At 38.7% G+C, this 20123-nt stretch overlaps 1 protein-coding gene across 1 annotated transcript in view; it reads left to right on the top strand.

Annotated features, from left to right (window-relative positions):
* The window catches only part of ADGRV1 (adhesion G protein-coupled receptor V1), a 378918-nt gene that overhangs the window by 22031 nt on the left and 336764 nt on the right, over positions 1–20123 (top strand). The window contains exons 9-16 of the mRNA XM_074994210.1: positions 1918–2094; positions 4083–4306; positions 11247–11279; positions 13763–13889; positions 13973–14158; positions 15709–15889; positions 17813–17976; positions 19672–19795. Coding sequence (XP_074850311.1) covers positions 1918–2094; positions 4083–4306; positions 11247–11279; positions 13763–13889; positions 13973–14158; positions 15709–15889; positions 17813–17976; positions 19672–19795 — 1216 coding nt within the window. The remainder of the gene's footprint in view (positions 1–1917; positions 2095–4082; positions 4307–11246; positions 11280–13762; positions 13890–13972; positions 14159–15708; positions 15890–17812; positions 17977–19671; positions 19796–20123) is intronic.

Raw genomic sequence — 20123 nt, 5'->3', positions numbered from 1 at the left:
GGTTGTCAAATGGATTTTTTTTCAAAAATAGGAGTTTTACACACCTCTGATTTTCATTAAAAATTTTTTGTGTGAAATTTTCTATAGCTTGGGAGTTGGAATTCCCATACAGCTCTGGTGATAAGACATGTTTTAATATAAATTGTCTGAGTCTGTAATTTGAAAACAAAATGTCCTATGGAAAACTGAACAATACAGAAAATGTTACAGGCTCATGATATACCCTTCCTGGAATATCGTATTCAGTTATGGTTGCCTCACTAATAAATCTGCTTAGATATTAAAATAATAGGAAAAACGAGGAATGTTTTATCAAATAAAATTTGAGCATATTTTAACTCTGAATTACCCATAATTAGGGTGCCACAACTAGGTATACCATAATTAGGTGTTTTTGTAGGTTCAAAACCAAATACACAAAAATCCAGTTCCATTGCCTGTTGGTCATCATTATAAATTAATACAAAAGTGAATAGAAAAGAGAGAGACAGTTTGGCTTAGTTTTTAATTCTATTTATTCAGAAATATATATATAACATTTTAATAATATTTACAGGCTAAAAATCTCCCCTGGAGAAAATTGGTGCAACTTCAATCCTTTTAGCAGATCTGCCAATTTACATAATCAGAAATTAAGTAATCATATTTGATATTTTTAGTGCAATAGCCTACATTATCTGTTAAGTCAAACAAGTTATAACAGCATTGTTAGCCTATGCTGGCACAACAGGCCTAAAGGATAAGGTTTATATAGGAGAGCATATGCTTTAAATCTTCATCACTGTCTGGATCTCTGGTTTTACATGTTTAATTCTGAGCCCCAATCACATTTTTGTTTGAGGTGGCTCTTTTGGTTTTTGATCTTTCTTTTCAGAAACAGCTCAGGATGTTTGTACATCAGCTTTCTTGTAAGTTGGCACATCAGTTAAGAAGGGTTGCGTATAGTGCCCTCTGGTTTTACTACTTTCAGAAACAACTGGAAAGTGATGCCTTTTGGACAATGTTTTCTGTCATTATTCCCCCCACAACCACAGTCTTTCGTGACAGTTCCACAAGGAAAATGTGTTTAATGAAGAGTATTGATAGTGGTACAAAATAATAACAGACAAGCCTCTAAGAGCATGATTTTAAAAATGCAGGCCTAATTAAATGGCTAATTTTTTTGCACGACTTCGGCTGTTGTATGTGTATTTAGAGATGCAAATATCCAACTGAGTTCACTATTTGAATGCTTACCATTTTGAAAAATAGATCCTTGACAATTTACTCTCTCCTATCCGAAAAAAGAATTCTTGTTCCTGTCTGTCTCCACCACTCCCTTACTCAACAAAAGTCCTAACTGACTTTCCTTCAGATTGGCATATAGTACACTAGCCTGCACCAGGTCCTGAGACTATTACAGTCACCAAGAGACAGATGAATTCTCGTCACACCTCTTTCCTCATGTCACAATCCATATATCAATATACAAGAAATGTGGAGGGAAAGGAGCTACTGTGAAGGCTTTACTTTACCAGAACCTTCCCTTTTGCGTGGAAAATTCTTCAGAAGTTGGGTCCTGTTGTCCAGGCATGGGGGTTTGATCCATACATCTTGGTTCCCACTCCTCTCCACTGAGTGCTTTGTGACAGGAAATTTATACCCGTGCATTCAACATGCATAAGACTTGACTAGAGACACCTAGGTAGCTAATAGAGGCTGCTCTTCCCCTCTTCAAGCCATGTATTTTCAGCCTTGTTCCACTAGAAGGAGACTTACAGTTCACATAATATAAAACACGAAAGAATAAGAGAAGAATTGCAGTCATACTGCTGAAGATGCAAAATGATAATACATTGCCACGTATTCTGACTTAAATAACAGTTATGCTCATGTGATTTTAAAGAATCTTGAGATTTTTTTGGTATTGTTTTGTAGCTGGAAAGAGTTGAGCTGGTCAATATCATTCCTCCAATCCCATCTGTAAGTCCTAGACTAGGTGAGGTTCGGAATATTTCCCTGAGAATTACTCCTGACATTGCAAATGGAGAAATTGGTTTTATTACAAATTTTCCAATTATTCTTAATGAGCCAGAGGACTCTACTGCTACCATGGTAAGTAAGCTTTTTACATATTGTCCTTTACTATTACAAGTTTATTTGGAGGACGTTTAATCCATTTTGCTCCAGGTAGACCTTTTAAAATTAATTAGAGAGAAACCTTCTCTGGAAGTCACATCTGAGCTAAACAATTCCTATGTTAAAAATAAAGCTATGTTAAGAAAAGGTTTTTTTTTTTTTAAATGAAGGACAAAATAGTCTGACTTTAATGGTGAATTTAGCCTGTGATGTCTATAAACACATCCACAAAGCATTAATCTTTCATAGTCACATTAAACAAAATATATTTTGGTCCCTTTTCTTTGATTGTATGTCCTGGACATGAAGGGGTGAAGTTAGACCCTCACATGCCGGCACTCAGAATTGGAAAGGGAGGGATCCAATTTGCCTTAGATTGGTCTTGTGTGACATAACCATCTAGATGCACTAACCTTTTCCTAATGTATCATTTATAGTATCTATGGATGGGCTTGAGCTGTGGGTCAGGACATAAATTCTCAAAATGCTTATGTGTGTTCAAATTCAAGATTTTGATTAGTTTTCATCTCTAAGTTGGTGCATTCAAAATACTGGGAACACAAGGGAAAATATTTACAAACATTTTGAATATAACAACCGTTATTTTAAAAATAAATTATGTTCCTATTTTGTTTCAGGAAGAAGGGCTTTTTCAAAAACAGGTTTTTTTCTGAAGGAGCCCCAAATACACAGCTTTTTGTTTTCGGAAATGCATCTTTCAGAAACGCAATCACATGAGTTTATGCAAATGAAGCACAAGTTTGTAAATCAGTGTGTCATTTGCATTTTCAATTTCCTTTATTTGCATTCCTCTTCCAAAAGGGGAATGTAGTATAGACATAGCTGTTATGATTTTATTGTTTTTTCTTTAAATTTAAGCTATTAGGTCAAAGACTGACAATGGTGAAGCTTGAGTTTTTTATCTACAGAGCAGTTAGCTTTCTACAATGTCCCACAAACTTTGATCAGAGGGTATAGGCGTTGGAGTCTTCATTTTAAACAATAGAGCTACTCCCAAGCTTACCGTAAAGCACATGTGCAAGTCTTTGCAGGATCGAGGTGTAAGATAAGAATTTAGAAATACATTCTTGAGATAAAGATACGTTATATAGGTACATAGTCATCTTGTAATTCTATAAACATGTTACTGGAGTTTGGGAATGACAGAGGAAATTGAGGAGAAAAGTGCTCATTATTACATCACAATGTTATGTATGTAACATTACTCCGGCTTGTTTGAGCCAGTAAAGTGTACTTTTCAGGAATTATTTAAATGCTCGCAAATGAGAGAGCATGAAATAGCAACCTTGTGGAAATGATTCTGTTGGTTGTGCAGTTGATTCACCGGCAATAAAATGTGTTATTTTGCCATCCAGGCACAGTATTTTCCAAACATATTTTTAAAGGTTGTGAGCCTCCCAAAAATCATTTTTCAAGTGCACTAAGATTCTTCTTTATGTTCTAATATCAGGGAACACTATTTCTTGTTTTTTCTTCCCACATCCTCACTTTCTTTCACCATTATCTAAATGCCAGTCTTCCCAAGTTTCTTGAATTTGGACAGCTTTGTTAGCAGTTACTTTCAACTCCAATTAAAATCTGCTAATTAGTTTACACAGATTAGTTGATGAGATGGTGCTAAAATAATGAAAGTAAATGTCATACTAAATTGTCATTATTGTAAACAGCTTGTTTTATTTCTTTATTAATCTAAACATATATGATTGTATACATGAGTCAAATGAATACATGAAATATATGCTTTCACATGTTTTCATGAATATATGTAACTGCTTTGACTTCCGTGGTGTTAATTCTGATATTCACTAATGTAGCTGAAAGAAGAATCAGTCTGTCTATACTGACATGACATTGTTTAGTAGTTTGTTAAAGAGTAGTTGATTTTTTTTTTAAATATTCAATCTGTTGGTTTCAAAGTCACAGATTACTATGTTGCTTTTTAGGTTTCCATTGCTTTGCATCGAGATGGAACTGATGGAAAAGCCACTGTGTTTTGGAGTTTGAAACCTTCTGGCCTCAATCCAAAAGCAGTAACACATGATGATTTAAATCCTTTTAATGGAACTGTTGTGTTTTTATCTGGACAAAGTGACACTACAATCAACATTACTGTGAAAGCTGATGATATCCCTGAAATGAATGAAACTGTGGTAGTAACCCTGGACAGGTATTGTATCCTAATACTGTAAAGAGCAAATGAAATACTTTTCATTTCATAGGTAGTGAACAGTTTTGGATTATTGACAGTCACATGGTTCATTCAGTGTGTTGGTGAAAGCCCAATGGAACACCGTATGCTAGGTCAGTGTTGTGGATTGTATTCCTTCTCACTGAAGGGTGATGTGGGAACATGCATTCTCTGTGCTATCTAATGAATCAATTTTATATTTGTTACGGGAGAAATGTGGTTTTTAAAGACCTGTTTAGACTATTTGATTCTATTTCTATGAAAATAGGCATGTAGAATGAATGCCAAGGTAGACAGAAGTGCTACGGGCATGTGGAATGAACAGCTGCACAGTTCACTAAACTTTTGGTTTTAGCTCTTAATGTTGACTTCTACCAGAAGGTCAACGTGCTTTGAGATACCACAAAATAGATAGTAGAATTTTTATAGATATTGCAAATCATACCATATTTGCTACAATTCACATCGTTCTCTTTTCTTTAATGGGAGTTAAGTTTGAAAGTATATGGTTACTCTCTTCCATGCCAGCTAAATTCCCAAGAATTCCCATAACAGCTTATGGATTCTCAGGGGACAGCAGTAGCCTGGAGTCCCTTTTTCACAGTCCTCTTCACTGATAAGCAATTCAGCATGCTCTTGAACCTCCACTGTGTAATGTATCCTGCTGCCACATTCATGTGAAGATCACTGTGTTTTCTAAGAATGCACTAGGCAGATTACAGAAGGAAGAGTATAGTTTTTCCCCCACTGCAGCTCTCAGCACCACCTCAGAGCAAAGTTTATGCCTCCTGCCCTGCTCCCAAACAGCCTAATAAGCGCCCCTAAAATATATGTATTTTAAAGATGTCTCCCACTTCCTACTCCACCTCAGCTTTCCAGCTGTGCCCCTCTTTCCAGCACAACAGAGGTGCATACCTCTGTATGATGGGTATCTGGTTCACCCCCAGAGCTTCATCAAAGACAGCCACAGCTAGCACCCAGCCCTTGCATTCCGTAATTTGTGTCTTATTTGGAAGAAATACTTGCAGCTTCCAGGAAGCTGAACACTAGTTACCCACAGCCAATCAAATACAATCATTTCACACAGGAATACAACAAGTGAGGAGAAACACCACAGACTCAAGTTCCCACTGATCTATGCATAATCAGCGTTCAGGAAAACAGTTTATCAAATGCTATTTCATCACAAAATAAATCATTGTTAGACCTGCTCGTAGGAACCTGGCTGGCTGGTTCTGTGATAGCGCCTTGTGTTCTTCACAGGCTACTAATTGCATAAAAGACATGGATCCAATGAAGAGATGAATTGAGACAACTGTTTCCCTCACTTTTCTGCCATTCTTTCTCTGGGTGGCTCTGGGTGGGACTGGTTTAGTTTAAGTGGTGCAAAGGATCTCATTGAAGAAGTGAGGGTACCTGAAGGGACTTGATAATAGCAACCATAGTATAATTAAATTGAACATCTTTGTAGGACAAAAATACAAAAAAAATAAATAAAAATTATAAAAGCAGAATTTAACTTCAAAAAGGGAAACTGTCCCAAACTACATATAGAAACAAATTGGAGGCCGTTATGCATTATGAAGGTGTGTTACATTATGCACCTTAGAAAAAGAACTGTTTGATGAGGAAGCAACCATATATTGTGCCTGATGTTGGTGCTGAGTGGGTTTTTTGTTGTAGCCTCATGTCGCATGCCAGGCAGTAATCCAGACAGAATCCAGGTGAAAATGTAACACCAGATCACTGTGTTGAGAGCTATAACAGGAAGAAGAGACCCTTATGTTCTTGCCAACTACAGATGGAAAACAGAGGTCACAGAGTACGTAGAGCATCTGTTTAAAAATAAGTGCTTACATGGTTTTTGAAATCATATCTCATGTAATTTGGGAAACTAGAACAATTTTGTGGGCGTACAATGGCCCAGATCTTCAGCTGGTGTAAATCAGCAAAGTTTCATTGACCTCAGTAGCAATAATTCTGTTTACACCTTATGGAAATCTGGCTGAAAGTATAGTCAGAGAAAGTTTACAATGTGTTATAAGGAACAGGTTTAAACATTGCAGTGACAGAATGTAAGTTTGGGATCTTTCAGGGTGAAGTATCTAATGGGTTTTCAGGTTTTCAGCATAGTAGAGTTTAGTCAGTGGTGGAAATTCAGCTAATTGTAGAGGGCCTATTGAAGGCCTCTCACACTAATTAAGCACCTTAATTCCAGTGCTCAGTTGTAGCAATTGAATTGTGAGAAGTCCTCTGCACGGTGGTTCAAAGAAACACCAGCATACTCAGTAATGTTTTCTCCTTACTCAAGGTTTGTCTTCACTATGCTTACATCTTCCCTCCAAAGCAGGCCTATTATACAGGGATGTATGTTGTTCAGAACCCTTTTAAGTTAAACTCACACTTTCATTGTTAAAATGTAGCTAGTCTTGTCTTCAGATACTTATTAGACTTTTTGCAAATGAGGACTAGGATAGAATGAGTACTAGTTCTGACAGCTACTGCTAAATTTGATTGCCTTCAAAACGTCAAAATCGAATTTCATTTGTCATGAATAGAAAATAAGTCAAAAATAAAGTAGCCTCCAGAATCAAATACATTTTGGATTAAATCCAAGGCAAAGGTATCCCCTCTGATGAGAAACTCAGTGGAATTTGTTCTGTGGCAAATCCTACTTTAATTCTTTTCTCTAAATCTTGGTCTTTGTGCTAATTAAATCAGTGGATAATCCCCCCAAAGTAAAGGGGGATGAGCTCTGAATACAAACTTAGGAAGCACAGTGATCAGACAACATTCTACCTTGTCTGCATTCTCTGCTCTGAGCTAACTATGTTTAATGAAGCAAGATTTTAATGAAAAAATTATACAAATTCAATGACAATTTTCAGTTTTCCAGGCAACTTTCAAATCATGGGACTCCTTTTTTTACTCAAAATGTTATTTGCTATCTAAAATCTTAGAACCTTACTTATGGAAAATATCTCCATTAATGTTTTTAAGTTTAAAATGGTAATAGTTTATAAGTACATACAAATTGCCATACTGGATCAAATCCAAGATCCACTTAGTGCAGCATTCTTTCTGACAGTGTTCAGTACCAGCTAATTGAAAAGAATTTGCACAAAGTTGTGCAAAGCTGGTGTAAACTGCAGGAGGCACACATTGAACAACATTTTTTTAAAATCTGGTGCAAAAGTGTCAGATTGAATATTTGTTTTTAAGAAGGAAGCATTATGTTTTGCTCAATATATGTCTAAAACAAGAAGGCACCATCATGATCATATAGTCTGACATCCTACATGTTGTAGACACAGAACCTCCCCCACCCACTCCAGAAACAGACCCGTAATCTTTAGCTGAGTTACTGAAGTCCTCCAATCAGGATATAAGGACTTCAGGTTACAGAGAATTCATCATTTTATGTGTGTTTAAACCTGCAAGTGGCCCAGACTGTATGCTGCAGAAGAAGGAGAAATCCCCTCGAGTTCTATGCCACTGTGACTTACAGAAAATTTCTTCCCGGTCCCAGGTATGGTGGTCAGTTTCACCCAGTACATTTCAGATAGACACAAGGGCCAGACAGACAACACAAAAGAATTCTATGTAGTTACTTGGAGCCCCTCCCTATCTGGTGTTCCATCTCAGACCGTCGGAAGTAATTTCTACTAGCAGTTGCAGATGGGCAGATTGTTCCCATTGCTCTCCTTGGGAGGCTACTCCAGAGCTTCACTCTCCTGATGGTTTTATGTACAAAATTAAATGAGATCAGATCAGATTCAGTTTTCCTAATAATCAAGTATTTTTATAGTGAACTTGTAAGTCTGATAGGCTATTTCCCTTCAACTTTTGCTCAGGGAAAAAGTTTGACATATGCGTCAGTATGTTATCACATAGGCATTACACAGTGCTACCAGTGTATGCTGTTAGTTGTGCTTACAGTAGGGGCAACATAAAATTAAACGGCTCATCAGGGGATAAATCAGTACTTGCCACCATGATCAGATGATAAAACAGCAATCTTTGGTCCACTCCCAGGCTTCCTGAGAACTGCTCAAGTGTGCTTGGCCCAATATGAATAGGGAAGGGCTAAGGCCAGGTGTCTACAACCTGCAGCTCCTGAGCCACCTGTAGCTTTTTTAAGGACTTTTGTGGCTCCCAATGCTATTTAAAAAAAAAAAACAAAAAAACAAAAACCCAAAACCTCCTGATTATTTTTGATAAACAGTGACCATCTAACAGCCCAACAATGAACCACTGACATCTAATAGCAAATGATATGTGATCTCAAAATGTTGGATAATTCCCCCTTTAATATGTGCAGTACATTGTGGGATATGATACTGTTTTGATCATGTTGGTTCTAAAGACTTGCTTTTGAAACACAAATTTGTGGCATTCCTGCTGTGAAGGCCAACATGCATTTTAAGAAAGAAAACTGAAATTAAACATGAAGTAAAATTGGCATAATTAAAATACATTTAAGAGTAAAAGTGAGAAAGACAGTGGTAAAAACACACACGTAAAGTGTGAGAAAATAGAATATGTAAAACGTTTGTGAATGTCTTGCAGTAAACATGTATCACATTACAAATCATTGTGTGTGTTTGCTGCTCTTAAAATAGAGGTTACAAAAAGTATGGTTTGATGTTGTTTATTAAGGACCGTCTCATCTTCACATGCATTGCGGCTCTTGAATTATCGACCTTTTAACAGAATTTGAAAAATATGTCTTTTCTTGTTGTTTGATTGCTGACACCTGGGTTAAGGTCACTGCTGCAGTTGCTTCCATGATGAAAAACCTCAGAGTGCACCAGATAGAGCACAGAAACAGGTGGTTACAGGCAATGTAGCTGGGCATAGGCTTGGCTTTTGCAGTTCTGGATTGGATCGCTTGAACGCTGGTACAAGTGAACAGACTCCTGGATCAAAAGGACTACTCTCAAAGCATACTTCCAAAATTTGGAAAGATTGGGGCCTATATCAGTAAGGTTATGCTCATTACTCTGCAGTACCAGGAAATGAAAACTAGCAGGATAGGACTCTTTTCCCAAGAATCTATAGCATTAAAGTAAAGCCACATGAGTGCTCCATTGTGAAAATTTGGATCTAAACTTCAAATTCATAACAGCCAATTTAAATTTATTTTTAGTCTTGTAGTGACTGTTGTTAGTAATGTGTTTGATAATACTTTGCTATATGGATAAGAGGTTGCAATATTCAGGGCTGGTATACTTTGTGAGTGAGACTTTGACTTCAGTACACTGTGTGAGTAGAAGTTATGAACTCTAAGCCTCATTGTTTATATTCAATATTTTATTTTTTTCACAGATGCTTATTTTTTCAGATAAAAATGTACAATTAAAGCCAGGATAATACATCATGTCAAAGCAGCTGTAGTACCTTTATTAACCTGACTACGTTGCATTTATTTTTTTAAAAGGATCCAATCTTACTTTGATTAAAGTTGATGGCAAAACTCTCTTTAATGTCAGTGGGAGCAAAAACAACCTCACTGCTAATCTTTTGTAAGACCATCCAATTTTTATTTCAGGATGTAAACCTCATGGTTTTCTCTGTCTCTTCCATTACGGTTGCCCACTTCCAGTTTTGTGCTGTTAGGAATGTAGTTCACCACAACCTTGCATTAGAGCTGACAAGCTTCCTAAGCCCTTTTTACAAGGATTTAGTCTTGGATATATTTGGTTAGATTTATTCATTGTAACTCCACGAAGCTGAAAGGGCTATTGTTTCTGGCTGAACCATGCACTCATTAAGAAACTATTATATCGTAGATCTGAAGAAAATCTTGGACATACATATTAAAAACCCCTCAGGTAGTAAAGATGTCTCATTTGTGTCCTGTGTTCATAAACTCCCAACAGTTTGACTATTGACGTTTCAGTGCCATTTCTAAGCATGTGGGTTATAGTCACATTAAAAGTTAATTAACTTGTTTGATTTAGCAAACTTGCAATGTTCTTTCTAGAATTTTCATTATATTTATACTTTGGTCTGGATCATTTTTGCAGTGTATTTTGTGAAAGAAGGGGCAAATCCTGGCCTCATTGAAGTTGATAACAAAATTCGTTGTTGAATTTAGGACAGCCAGATTTCCACCCTCCTAAGCCTAACTCTAGGCCATGTGCACTATTGTGATGCATGATAAAATATAATAAAATGCAGATGTTAACACATAGTAAAAATATGCTGGTAAAAATTATGGAGCAGAGGCATACTCAACGTCAGTTTGAGTCTGTTTGGGGCTAATCATAATAGTTTTGTTGCAAATGTGTGACAAAAATTGAAGGAATTAAGATGTTAGAAAATACTTTACTTTTATATATTGTACTTTTGTAGTTTGGTTAATTGAAAAATAAATGAGACCTGTTGAGCAGGGTTTTTGTATGTTCTTATTCAAACTCTCCTTGTGTTTATCTGCCAATATAGTCATTTTGGCAGACTGATGAAAAACCAGATCCTACGGGCATGTAGACCTGAGATTAAAGGGTTTTTTTTTTTTTTGTCTAATTGAAGGCACTAAGTAATTACAAACAGAGCTGAATAAAATTTACTCAGCTGCTGCTGCGGTTTGTGAGCATGTACAGTGCTTGGCAGCCAGCTAACTCTTGGAGGAGGGCTTGGTAAGGAATGCCTTGAATGGGTCTTGACATGCTGATTGGTCATGGGGTCATCTCTCCTAAGTGGGAATTGCTGAACCCCTTGCTGGCATTTGTTAACAGGGAACTGGCAAGCGGGGAGTGTTCCCATAAAGTGAGCATTATTAGCTATTGGAACAAGGTGGGGGATGGGATGGGGGAAGCTTTAGGTTTTCTTTATCCTTCTCTTCTTAGATTGGTATTATTGAAATTCTGGCAAATGGCACTTTTATTCCTCTCCCCCTTTCTCTCTGTGTTGACAGGGTAGAGACAGAAAGGTTTGTCGTGTACTTTGGGTAAGTTCAGCGAGCTGTGTCTTTGTCTTGAGTGAATCAACACTTTGCTTTGAAAGTGGTTGGGTTGGACAAGGCTCTGTCCTCTTTGTTTCTTTCCCTCTGAAGAAGCAAACCTTCTGCATCTCCTCAGGGAATGCATGCTTCTTTTACAGTTTTGTTTGGTGACATGGGGTGCCATCTTGAAAATGTTCATTTACGTCGGTTCTGTGAATGATATATGTTATGAATGCATGGTTCTGTGTTTGATGTTTGAGCATTTGATGAAACAGTGGATTAGTTGTTTAAAAACATCCCAAGTTCAATTTGCCTCAATTAAATTACTGAACTGAGTACAACTGGCCAAAACAAGTGTTATATACGCGCCCCCCCCTTGTGGGCCGTTATTTTCCTTTTTAAAAAAACTGTGTATTTTGTAGTACAACTTCCACTGACACATCAATAATTTTCATAGGTATCTTCCAGCCTGTCCTGTGTCCTTTCTTTAGATGGGCTATGATAGATAATAATTAGGATCCAGGAGCATTATTCTTTAATGACTTCCAGAATTGCCTCTGGGAGCTTGATTCAATTGACTCAAAACATTTGATAAATTTTGGTCCTAAGTGACATACAGATTGGTCCTTATTTTAATGTGACGTACAGATTGAAGGTGAGTATGAAGTAGAACAAAGGCAGACAATCATGTGCAGTGCATAGATCCTAACTGTCAGTGGAAACAAAATATCTGAAAGCATCCAGTTATGAGAGAGACCATGGCCCTATATATTACTGAAATTCAAGGGGATTTTTCAGTGCATCCTTGAATTTTAACTTTTCTGGTGTCTTTTACACTATCAAGTTTAAAGCTTCACCTGTAAAGAGTCTGATGAGGGGGGTGGCAGTAGGGGCCAGGGGGTAAGAAGTACAAGAAAGCTCAGTGGAGACCAGATAACTAATTTTTTAGAGACCAGGCAATGTTTGTACTAAGAGATCACAATCACAAGGGAAGCATCATTGTTCTTTCAGTTGACTTGCACTTCATGAATTAACTTCCCCATTAGCTCTAATTTTTAAAATAAGTATGTACTAGATGTTTGATTATTAAAATAAATAAAGAGAGAAACTTGTGTTTGTACTTGATTATGGAAGACTAGATTCTTTATTCATACCTGGCCTGTTTGTGCTACTAATATAGTACAAAGGGCCTAGGAACTGATGACAATTTGTCGGTATTGAATAGGGAGCACTGCTGGCACAAGCATGCCAGTTGCAATCCTGCATCAGTCTTATCCATCTTGGAACAGGAGGTGCTTCGGAAGTGGAAGAGTGGGAATGAGTGGATATGACAAAGGAATGCTATGCTCTGCCTGTGCTGCACCGGTACAGGGGCCCTAAAGGATCTTGAGCCCATGGCTAAAGTTAGAGCTGCTAGGAAGAAGCACAAACTCCCACTGGGTTCAGGGCTAGCTCCCTGATGCCACCCTACCTATCATCTCTGAAACCACAGGAGAAAATTAACTTCATAATATACAGAGTCCCATCCTGCTGCCATTGAAATGACTTGTATTAAGTTCCAAGAGAGTAGGGTAGGGTCCCAAATGTGTGAATAATACAGTAAACCCTCACTATAGTGGACCTCCTTCTACCTGACATTGGCAACGCATATCAGCTAGCCACCTCCTCCTTCAAAGAAAGTAGAGTGCAGTACTGTAAGGGTGACTCACCAGAGATGCCTCTGGTCCCCCCACAGCTGGGACCACTGCAGCTGTGGGGTCGTGGCCGTGTCTGAGACTGTCACAGCTGTGGTCCCTGGCCACAGCTTGGAGAGCTGCTGCTGCCATGTCTCTTTCCCTCCTGCAGTAGTGATCCCAACCATGGGGGTGGGGTGGGGAATATTGGCAGCTCAGAGCCAGAGGAGTGGCTGTGCTCTGGCCTGAGCGCGGGCAGCTTTGAGCCTAAGGAGCTGCTGTGCTCAGGGCAGAGCATGAATGACTGGGAGCTGGAGAAGTAAACCCTCCCATATAATGGACTTTCAGCTTTAACAGACATCTCTCCCCATTAGTTGGTTATATTGAGGGTTTACTGTAAATTAAGTGTGGATATCTTAGTGGTGTAGGGATATTTATTATACGTGGAATAAAGTAAAACATAGCACTAACTCTGACCTATAAGTATATGTGTACAAATGTATTTTAACTTTTTTCTCTAAATTATCTGGGCATGTGACCCTGGTAAATTCCAACTAACTAGCCACTATACACTCAATACAAAATGAAAGTATTTTAAAAGTACAAAAATATTCACATGTAATTGTTATGATTACTTTGTTTAATCAATGTCACCATTGTAGTTAATTATTGGTAATCTTTCATGGTTGGGACATGCTACACAAACCCATCAGAGTTTACCTTGGCTCTGATATGTTTATATACTTTGCGTAGTACTGTATTTGTTTTCCAGACAATACTGCCCCATGAAAATAGGTCTTTATCTTCCTTTTCCAGGGTCAGTGTGGAAAATGAGATCCTTAAATCTGGGTTTACAAGTTGTGAACTGATCATTTTGGAAAATGATGATCCCGGGGGAGTATTTGAATTTTCTTCCTCTTCCAGAGGACCCTACAGTATAAAAGTAAGTTTCCGTGGTAGACACCTGATCTTAAGAGTATATTTGAATACTGGGAAACTGCTTGATCTTCTGCTGTCTTTTTAAAGGAAGGGGAGTCTGTTGAACTACAGATTGTCCGCTCCAAGGGGGCGCTTGTCAAACAATTTCTGCGCTACACCATAGAGCCTAGAGACAGCAATGAGTTCTATGGAAACACGGGAATTCTGGAATTTAAACCTGGTGAAAGGGAGATCATAATTACTCTGCTAACAAGGATGGATGGGATTCCAGAGGTAAAAGAATTTTTGTGCATGTCTATGGTGTTCACAAATTCTGTTCTTCTAACAAATGTTTATGACCCAGACACTGTGACTTGTAGGTTTTAGTGACATGTCAGATGGGTTTCTTTTAGTTCTTTTCAGCCTTTCATTTTCCTTATCTAGGGACACAGAAATAGAAAGTGACTGACTGTACTATAAAATTATCACATATGTTTGAAGTTCTGTAAGGCTATGACTATGCTATTGTTGCTATTTTGGAATACAAATATATTTCAAGATAGCAACTCCATGGCTAAACACTGTGCTTGAATAGCAGCGCCAGTTTGAGTATGGTATTCTGCTTCCGTTACTCCTTGTCGTGAGAGGGGTAACAGAAACCTCAAAATAGCCCCTTATTTCAAACTTCAGTGCCATTTGGATGGCAACAAGTTTGAAATAAGGTAACTTGAAGTAACTTACCAATTTGCGTTGCACAAATTGTGTCCATTATTTTGAGTTACAGCTACGGTGTAGCCATAGCCGAAGTAATTCTACCTATTGGGGTCCCGTGCACTGTCCATGGGTTTTAAGGTCGCTATGACACTTGATTTAAAGAGCGGGGTTTGCCCTGATATCTTTGATCAAAGTTTCCTCTTCCACCATTATCACACAGCATTTTGAAGCTCTTTTGCCCACCTGATGATACTTTTTACACCAGAATTAACTTCATTTCAGTGACAGTGTTTGTGGAGCTTTGGATGCAAGGTGCCGTGCACATGTACATGATGGTGGTGGTGATGATGATTTGAAATGTTACCTTTATGATTTCCTCTTTTTCACTGACCTATTTGAAGGAAGAGCATCTTTCCTACCCTAATCTGAAGTACAGAGTATGGAATTGACAAATTAATCTTATATTTGGGTTTGGATGATGATCAGGTTTTGGTCCTAATATTCAAATGGCTTCGAGGTGTTTGAATCCAAGTATCACCTCCTCCTACAGAAACTAGAGTTACAACGGCAGCTTTCTTTCTCTACATTTCTATAATTTCCACTGCTTACTGGGCTCTTAGAAGACATTTAGGGGTAAATTACATACAAATAATAGCACAGAACACTGAGAGCCAGGACGGGTGGCTACAAACAAATTTGTGGGACCAAGGGAAACTTGCTCATACCCTTGATAAATGCTCATCCAGCTAACTAAAATCCTGCTGGATTACAGAGTTTGCTGGATGAGAGAGCTATGGATTAGAAAGGTTCAACCTCTATTTTTGTAAATGAATAACTGATGGAATATCACCACATAATTCCTTCATTCTGTTGTATTCTATGATGGAGTACATATGTGAGCTGCTAATTCACCTTATTGTGTCATATAATCTGGTGACATTCCCTGCTTTCAGGGATGGAAATGGGTACTGCTCATTATGCAGGAACTACCACAGGAAATCATGCACTTTGACTGTTTTTTTTTTAAAAAGCTGTAACTTTTCTGGCCAGGTTGGTAATGGTGAATGGTGTTCCATTCTTTTCCTGCTGTGAATCTATATTGTTCTTGTGACTGAGTTTTCCTGTTGTAGCTGGATGAACTTTATTCTGTGGTACTCAGTAGCCACAGCGAACTGCCAAGCAAGTTGGGAAGTGCCACAAGGGTCAATATAACCATTCTGAAGAATGATGATCCACATGGAGTGATTCAGTTCCTTCCTGATGGACTAGTTGTAACAATAAATGAAAGTAAAGGCGAAGAAGTGTACACTGGTAATTCCCTTATTGTTCAAGCTATTGCAGTTTAATTCATACTAACTGGATGCTTCTGATGCTTCTGTTTCAGCCACCTGCTGATGCAAAACATGAACTTTTTTTTTTGCTTCCTTTTGATCTTTCATGGCGAGTTCTATTCCCTTGATATTTTATTCTTTTGTTTTCTGCATCTGCTTAAAGCTACAGTTCTTCCATATTTGTCCTTGGAACCACAGAACTCTTTTGGGAGTCAGACTTTTTGAGTAGGCTCATGGTTATTTATATACTATACGTTCCTTTGGAAAGTTTAGTGGGAAGGGATTTAAAATTGGGAATATATATTTTCTTTTCCTTCCATTGAAAATCTGGGGCTTGTCTACACTTACCCCCAGCTTTGAAGGGGTCATGGTAATCAGGGTCAAGGGAGACTACTAGTGCAGTGCTGCTGTGAATACACAGCACTTCATTAGGTTAATTTTCCGCCACGGCAACCTCGAAGTGCCTTTGACGCTTTGAAGTTTCCAGGGGGGAAAATTAGCCTAATGAAGTGCTGTGTATTCACAGCAGCACTTCATTAGTAATCCTGTGTCCCTGATTACCCTGCCCCCTTCGAAGTTTGGGGCAAGTGTAGACCCAGCCCTGCTGTTTTGTGCCTGATGCAGCAAACACTCACTCTCAAGCTTAACTGGAAGCATGTGAACAGTCCTATTAGTTATAAAGGGACTATTCACCATAAGCTCAGGGATTTAGCTGAGCAGATCCTGGAAAGAGGTTGAGCTCTGTTGTGCAGATATAGGCTACGTCTACACGTGCACGCTACATCGAAATAGCTAATTTCGAAGTAGCGACATCGAAATAGCCTATTTCGATGAATAACGTCTACACGTCCTCCAGGGCTGGCAACGTCGATGTTCAACTTCGACGTTGCTCAGCCCAACATCGAAATAGGCGCAGCAAGGGAACGTCTACACGCCAAAGTAGCACACATCGAAATAAGGGAGCCAGGCACAGCTGCAGACAGGGTCACGGGGCGGACTCAACAGCAAGTCGCTCCCTTAAAGGGCCCCTCCCACACACACTTTCATTAAACAGTGCAAGATACACAGAGCCAACAACTAGTTGCAGACCCTGTATATGCAGCACGGACCCCCAGCTGCAGCAGCAGCAGCCAGAAGCCCTGGGCTAAGGGCTGCTGCCCATGGTGACCACAGAGCCCCGCAAGGGCTGGAGAGAGAGTATCTCTCAACCCCCCAGCTGATGGCCGCCATGGAGGACCCCGCTATTTCGATGTTGCGGGACGCGGATCGTCTACACGTCCCTACTTCGATGTTGAACGTCGAAGTAGGGCGCTATTCCCATCCCCTCATGGGGTTAGCGACTTCGACGTCTCGCCGCCTAATGTCGATTTCAACTTCGAAATAGCGCCCAACACGTGTAGCCGCGACGGGCACTATTTCGAAGTTACTGCCGCTACTTCGAAGTAGCGTGCACGTGTAGACGCAGCCATAGGGTCGTACATTTGGGGCTCAGTCCTGCAAGGTGCTAAGAAGTGCTTCCTGCAAGTCTCTGACCTGCCCTCAAGTTCCAATGATATCATAAAAACTGAGGAGCTCAGCAGTTTATGAGAGAGGACCAGTATTTTACAGACAAGGTTTTATTTCAACTGGAGAGGTGTGCCATTTGACTACCTGGCTCTTCAGAAATTTCTGTTTGTACCTAAATTGTAAATGCCTCCAAGTATCTATTTCTTGTATCCTATAACTTATTTGTATGTCTTTTATATAATTGTCTGTTTAATGATTTTACCAAAACTGAATCCGTGGCTGATTAATTCCCCAAATCTTCGTTTTTCTTTGAATTGGATTTGTTAATTTGGCTCTCTTTGTTTTTTAATTGTTTTGTGGATGCATGCTTATTGGACTGGATATTTCCATTTCACAGCTGCTTACAGAATTGTAAGAAACCAAGGAAACTATGGAAATGTGTGTGTGTCTTGGGTTGTTGAACCAGTTTCTACCTATGATGTCTACCCAATGCAAGGGACAGTTTTCTTTGGAAACCAGGACTTTTCAAAAACGATCACCATTTACTCATTGCCAGATGAGGTAAATATTTTTGAAAGCTAGTCCATTAGATCATGTCTACGCTGGCAATTGAACAACACTTTTGTCTTTCAGAGGTGTTCATCTCTCCTCACCCTGAAACACAAAATCCAAGTGTCAGTGTGAACGATGCATTGTCAGCTCTTCCGCTGACAAAGCAAATGCTGTTTGTTGGGGATTGGAAGTATTTTGCTGGCAAACGAGCCAACAAAGAGCAGATCTACGTCCCAATTTTTATTTAACGTGGCTCTATTGACAGCCATGTTGCTAAAAGCTGTTTAGTATAAACAAAGCCTCACTTGAATTTGTAACAGAGAGAAAACCATGCTAGTCTATATACTATCAAAACAAAAAAGCAGTCCAGTAGCACTTTAAAGACTAAGAAAATAATTTATTAGGTGATGAGCTTTCGTGGGACAGACCCACTTCTTCAGACCATAGTCATACGAGAACAGACTCAGTATTTAAGGCACAGAGAACCAAAAATAGTCATCAAGGTTGACAAATCAGAAAAACATTATCAAGGTGAGCAAATCAGAGTAGAGGGGCAGAAGGGTGGGGGGAGTCAAGAATTAAGTTAAACCAAGTATGCAAAAGAGCCCCTATAATGACTTAAAAAAATCCCATCCCGGTTCAAACCAAATGTTAATGTGTCAAATTTAAATATAAAAGAGTTTAGCAGCCTCTCTTTCCAAAGTGTTGTGAAAATTCCTCTTCGGTAAGATGCAAACTTTCAGGTCATTAACAGAATGGCTCATTCCATTAAAGTGGCAACTGACCCGTGTGCGTTTCATTTGAGTTTGGTGTGAGAACATTGACTGTAGACATGTGCTATGAGTTTAAACTTTAGAAAGCAGTAATATTTGTTTTAAAAGAACAGATTCCTAGAAGAGAGAATCAAAACCCTCAAATAGCATAGAGGCTGTTTAAACAGACTAGAACAGAGTCCCATAAGGCAAGTATACCTTTAAACAAAAATGCAGTGAGAAAAATATTAGTATAAGGAAATTTTTCCAGGAATAAGAGGCTGCTTGGATCAAATAGTTATCCTTAAAAATCAGAAGTCCAGTTCAAGTTAATGGAAAGAAAGATAAACTCTGGAAAGTGAAATATATAAGATAGCAATCAAGAGGATTGAATGGGAAGTTGAACAATATGAAGCTCAGAGCCCAAGGCGCGCGCGCGCGCACGCGCGTGCACACAATTTTTTTTTAAAGTGCATTAGGGTCAGGAAACTGAATGTGAATTTGTTTCTCTTATGATCCAGCAGCCCCATAAAGAGACCAATTAAAGAGAAAACGGGATATTTTAGAGAAGCTAAATTACTTCTCTGTATCAGTCTTCAACCACAGAGGAAACTAGAGATCTGCCGCAGATTTAATGTTTTCAGTGAAGAGTTAGAGTGAGGCTTTTAAACCTGAGTTTAGTAAAGCACTTATGCATAGATTTAGAACCCATTAAATGCACTGGGATTTAAGCATAGGTTTGAGTTCATTCCTCATATGATGCTCCAAAGCTGCAGAGGTTTCTGGTCCCTTTCTGTACAAGCGTTTGTTTAATTGTCCATTGGCACTCTATTCACATATCTAAGGATGAGTGAATCAGGACTGACCCTCAGAAATTCCTCTGCTTTTGATTACTTTAATTTTCTTCCTGTTTGCTTGGAATAGATTTACTTCATATTACTTTCTCCTTCAGATACCTGAAGAAATGGAAGTGTTTACCATCACCTTAGGCAATACCACAGGAGGAGCCAGAATTGGAAACATAACCAGTGCAATTTTGCAGATCACAAGGAATGATGACCCGATATACTTTTCAGGTTACAAATACATTTACTTAATCCTCAGATAAAAGTTAAAGGTAAAATCCTGGTCCCATTGAAGCCAGTGTCAAAATCCCATTGACTTGAATGGAGTCAGGATTTTGCCTACGTGCTTTATATTTTCATATGTTTTTGCTAGCTTTCTTCTCCATCTCTTGTTTTTGATCTGTTGTTTCCTTTTGATTGTGCAAAAAGCTTATCTTCTCATGCCTCACTATTACGTTTTTCATGCTGACCTGGGGTAGATCACCATATCAGTATCCTCCTGTGCTGAAAATTTTGCCAAAATTTTTCCAGATTTCCCTACTGTCCCTTTGAGGAATAA

The sequence above is a fragment of the Carettochelys insculpta genome, chromosome 5 (genome assembly GCF_033958435.1).
Source record: "Carettochelys insculpta isolate YL-2023 chromosome 5, ASM3395843v1, whole genome shotgun sequence".
In the NCBI taxonomy this organism is placed as follows: domain Eukaryota; kingdom Metazoa; phylum Chordata; order Testudines; family Carettochelyidae; genus Carettochelys; species Carettochelys insculpta.
This window is presented reverse-complemented; position numbering and strand designations above follow the sequence as displayed.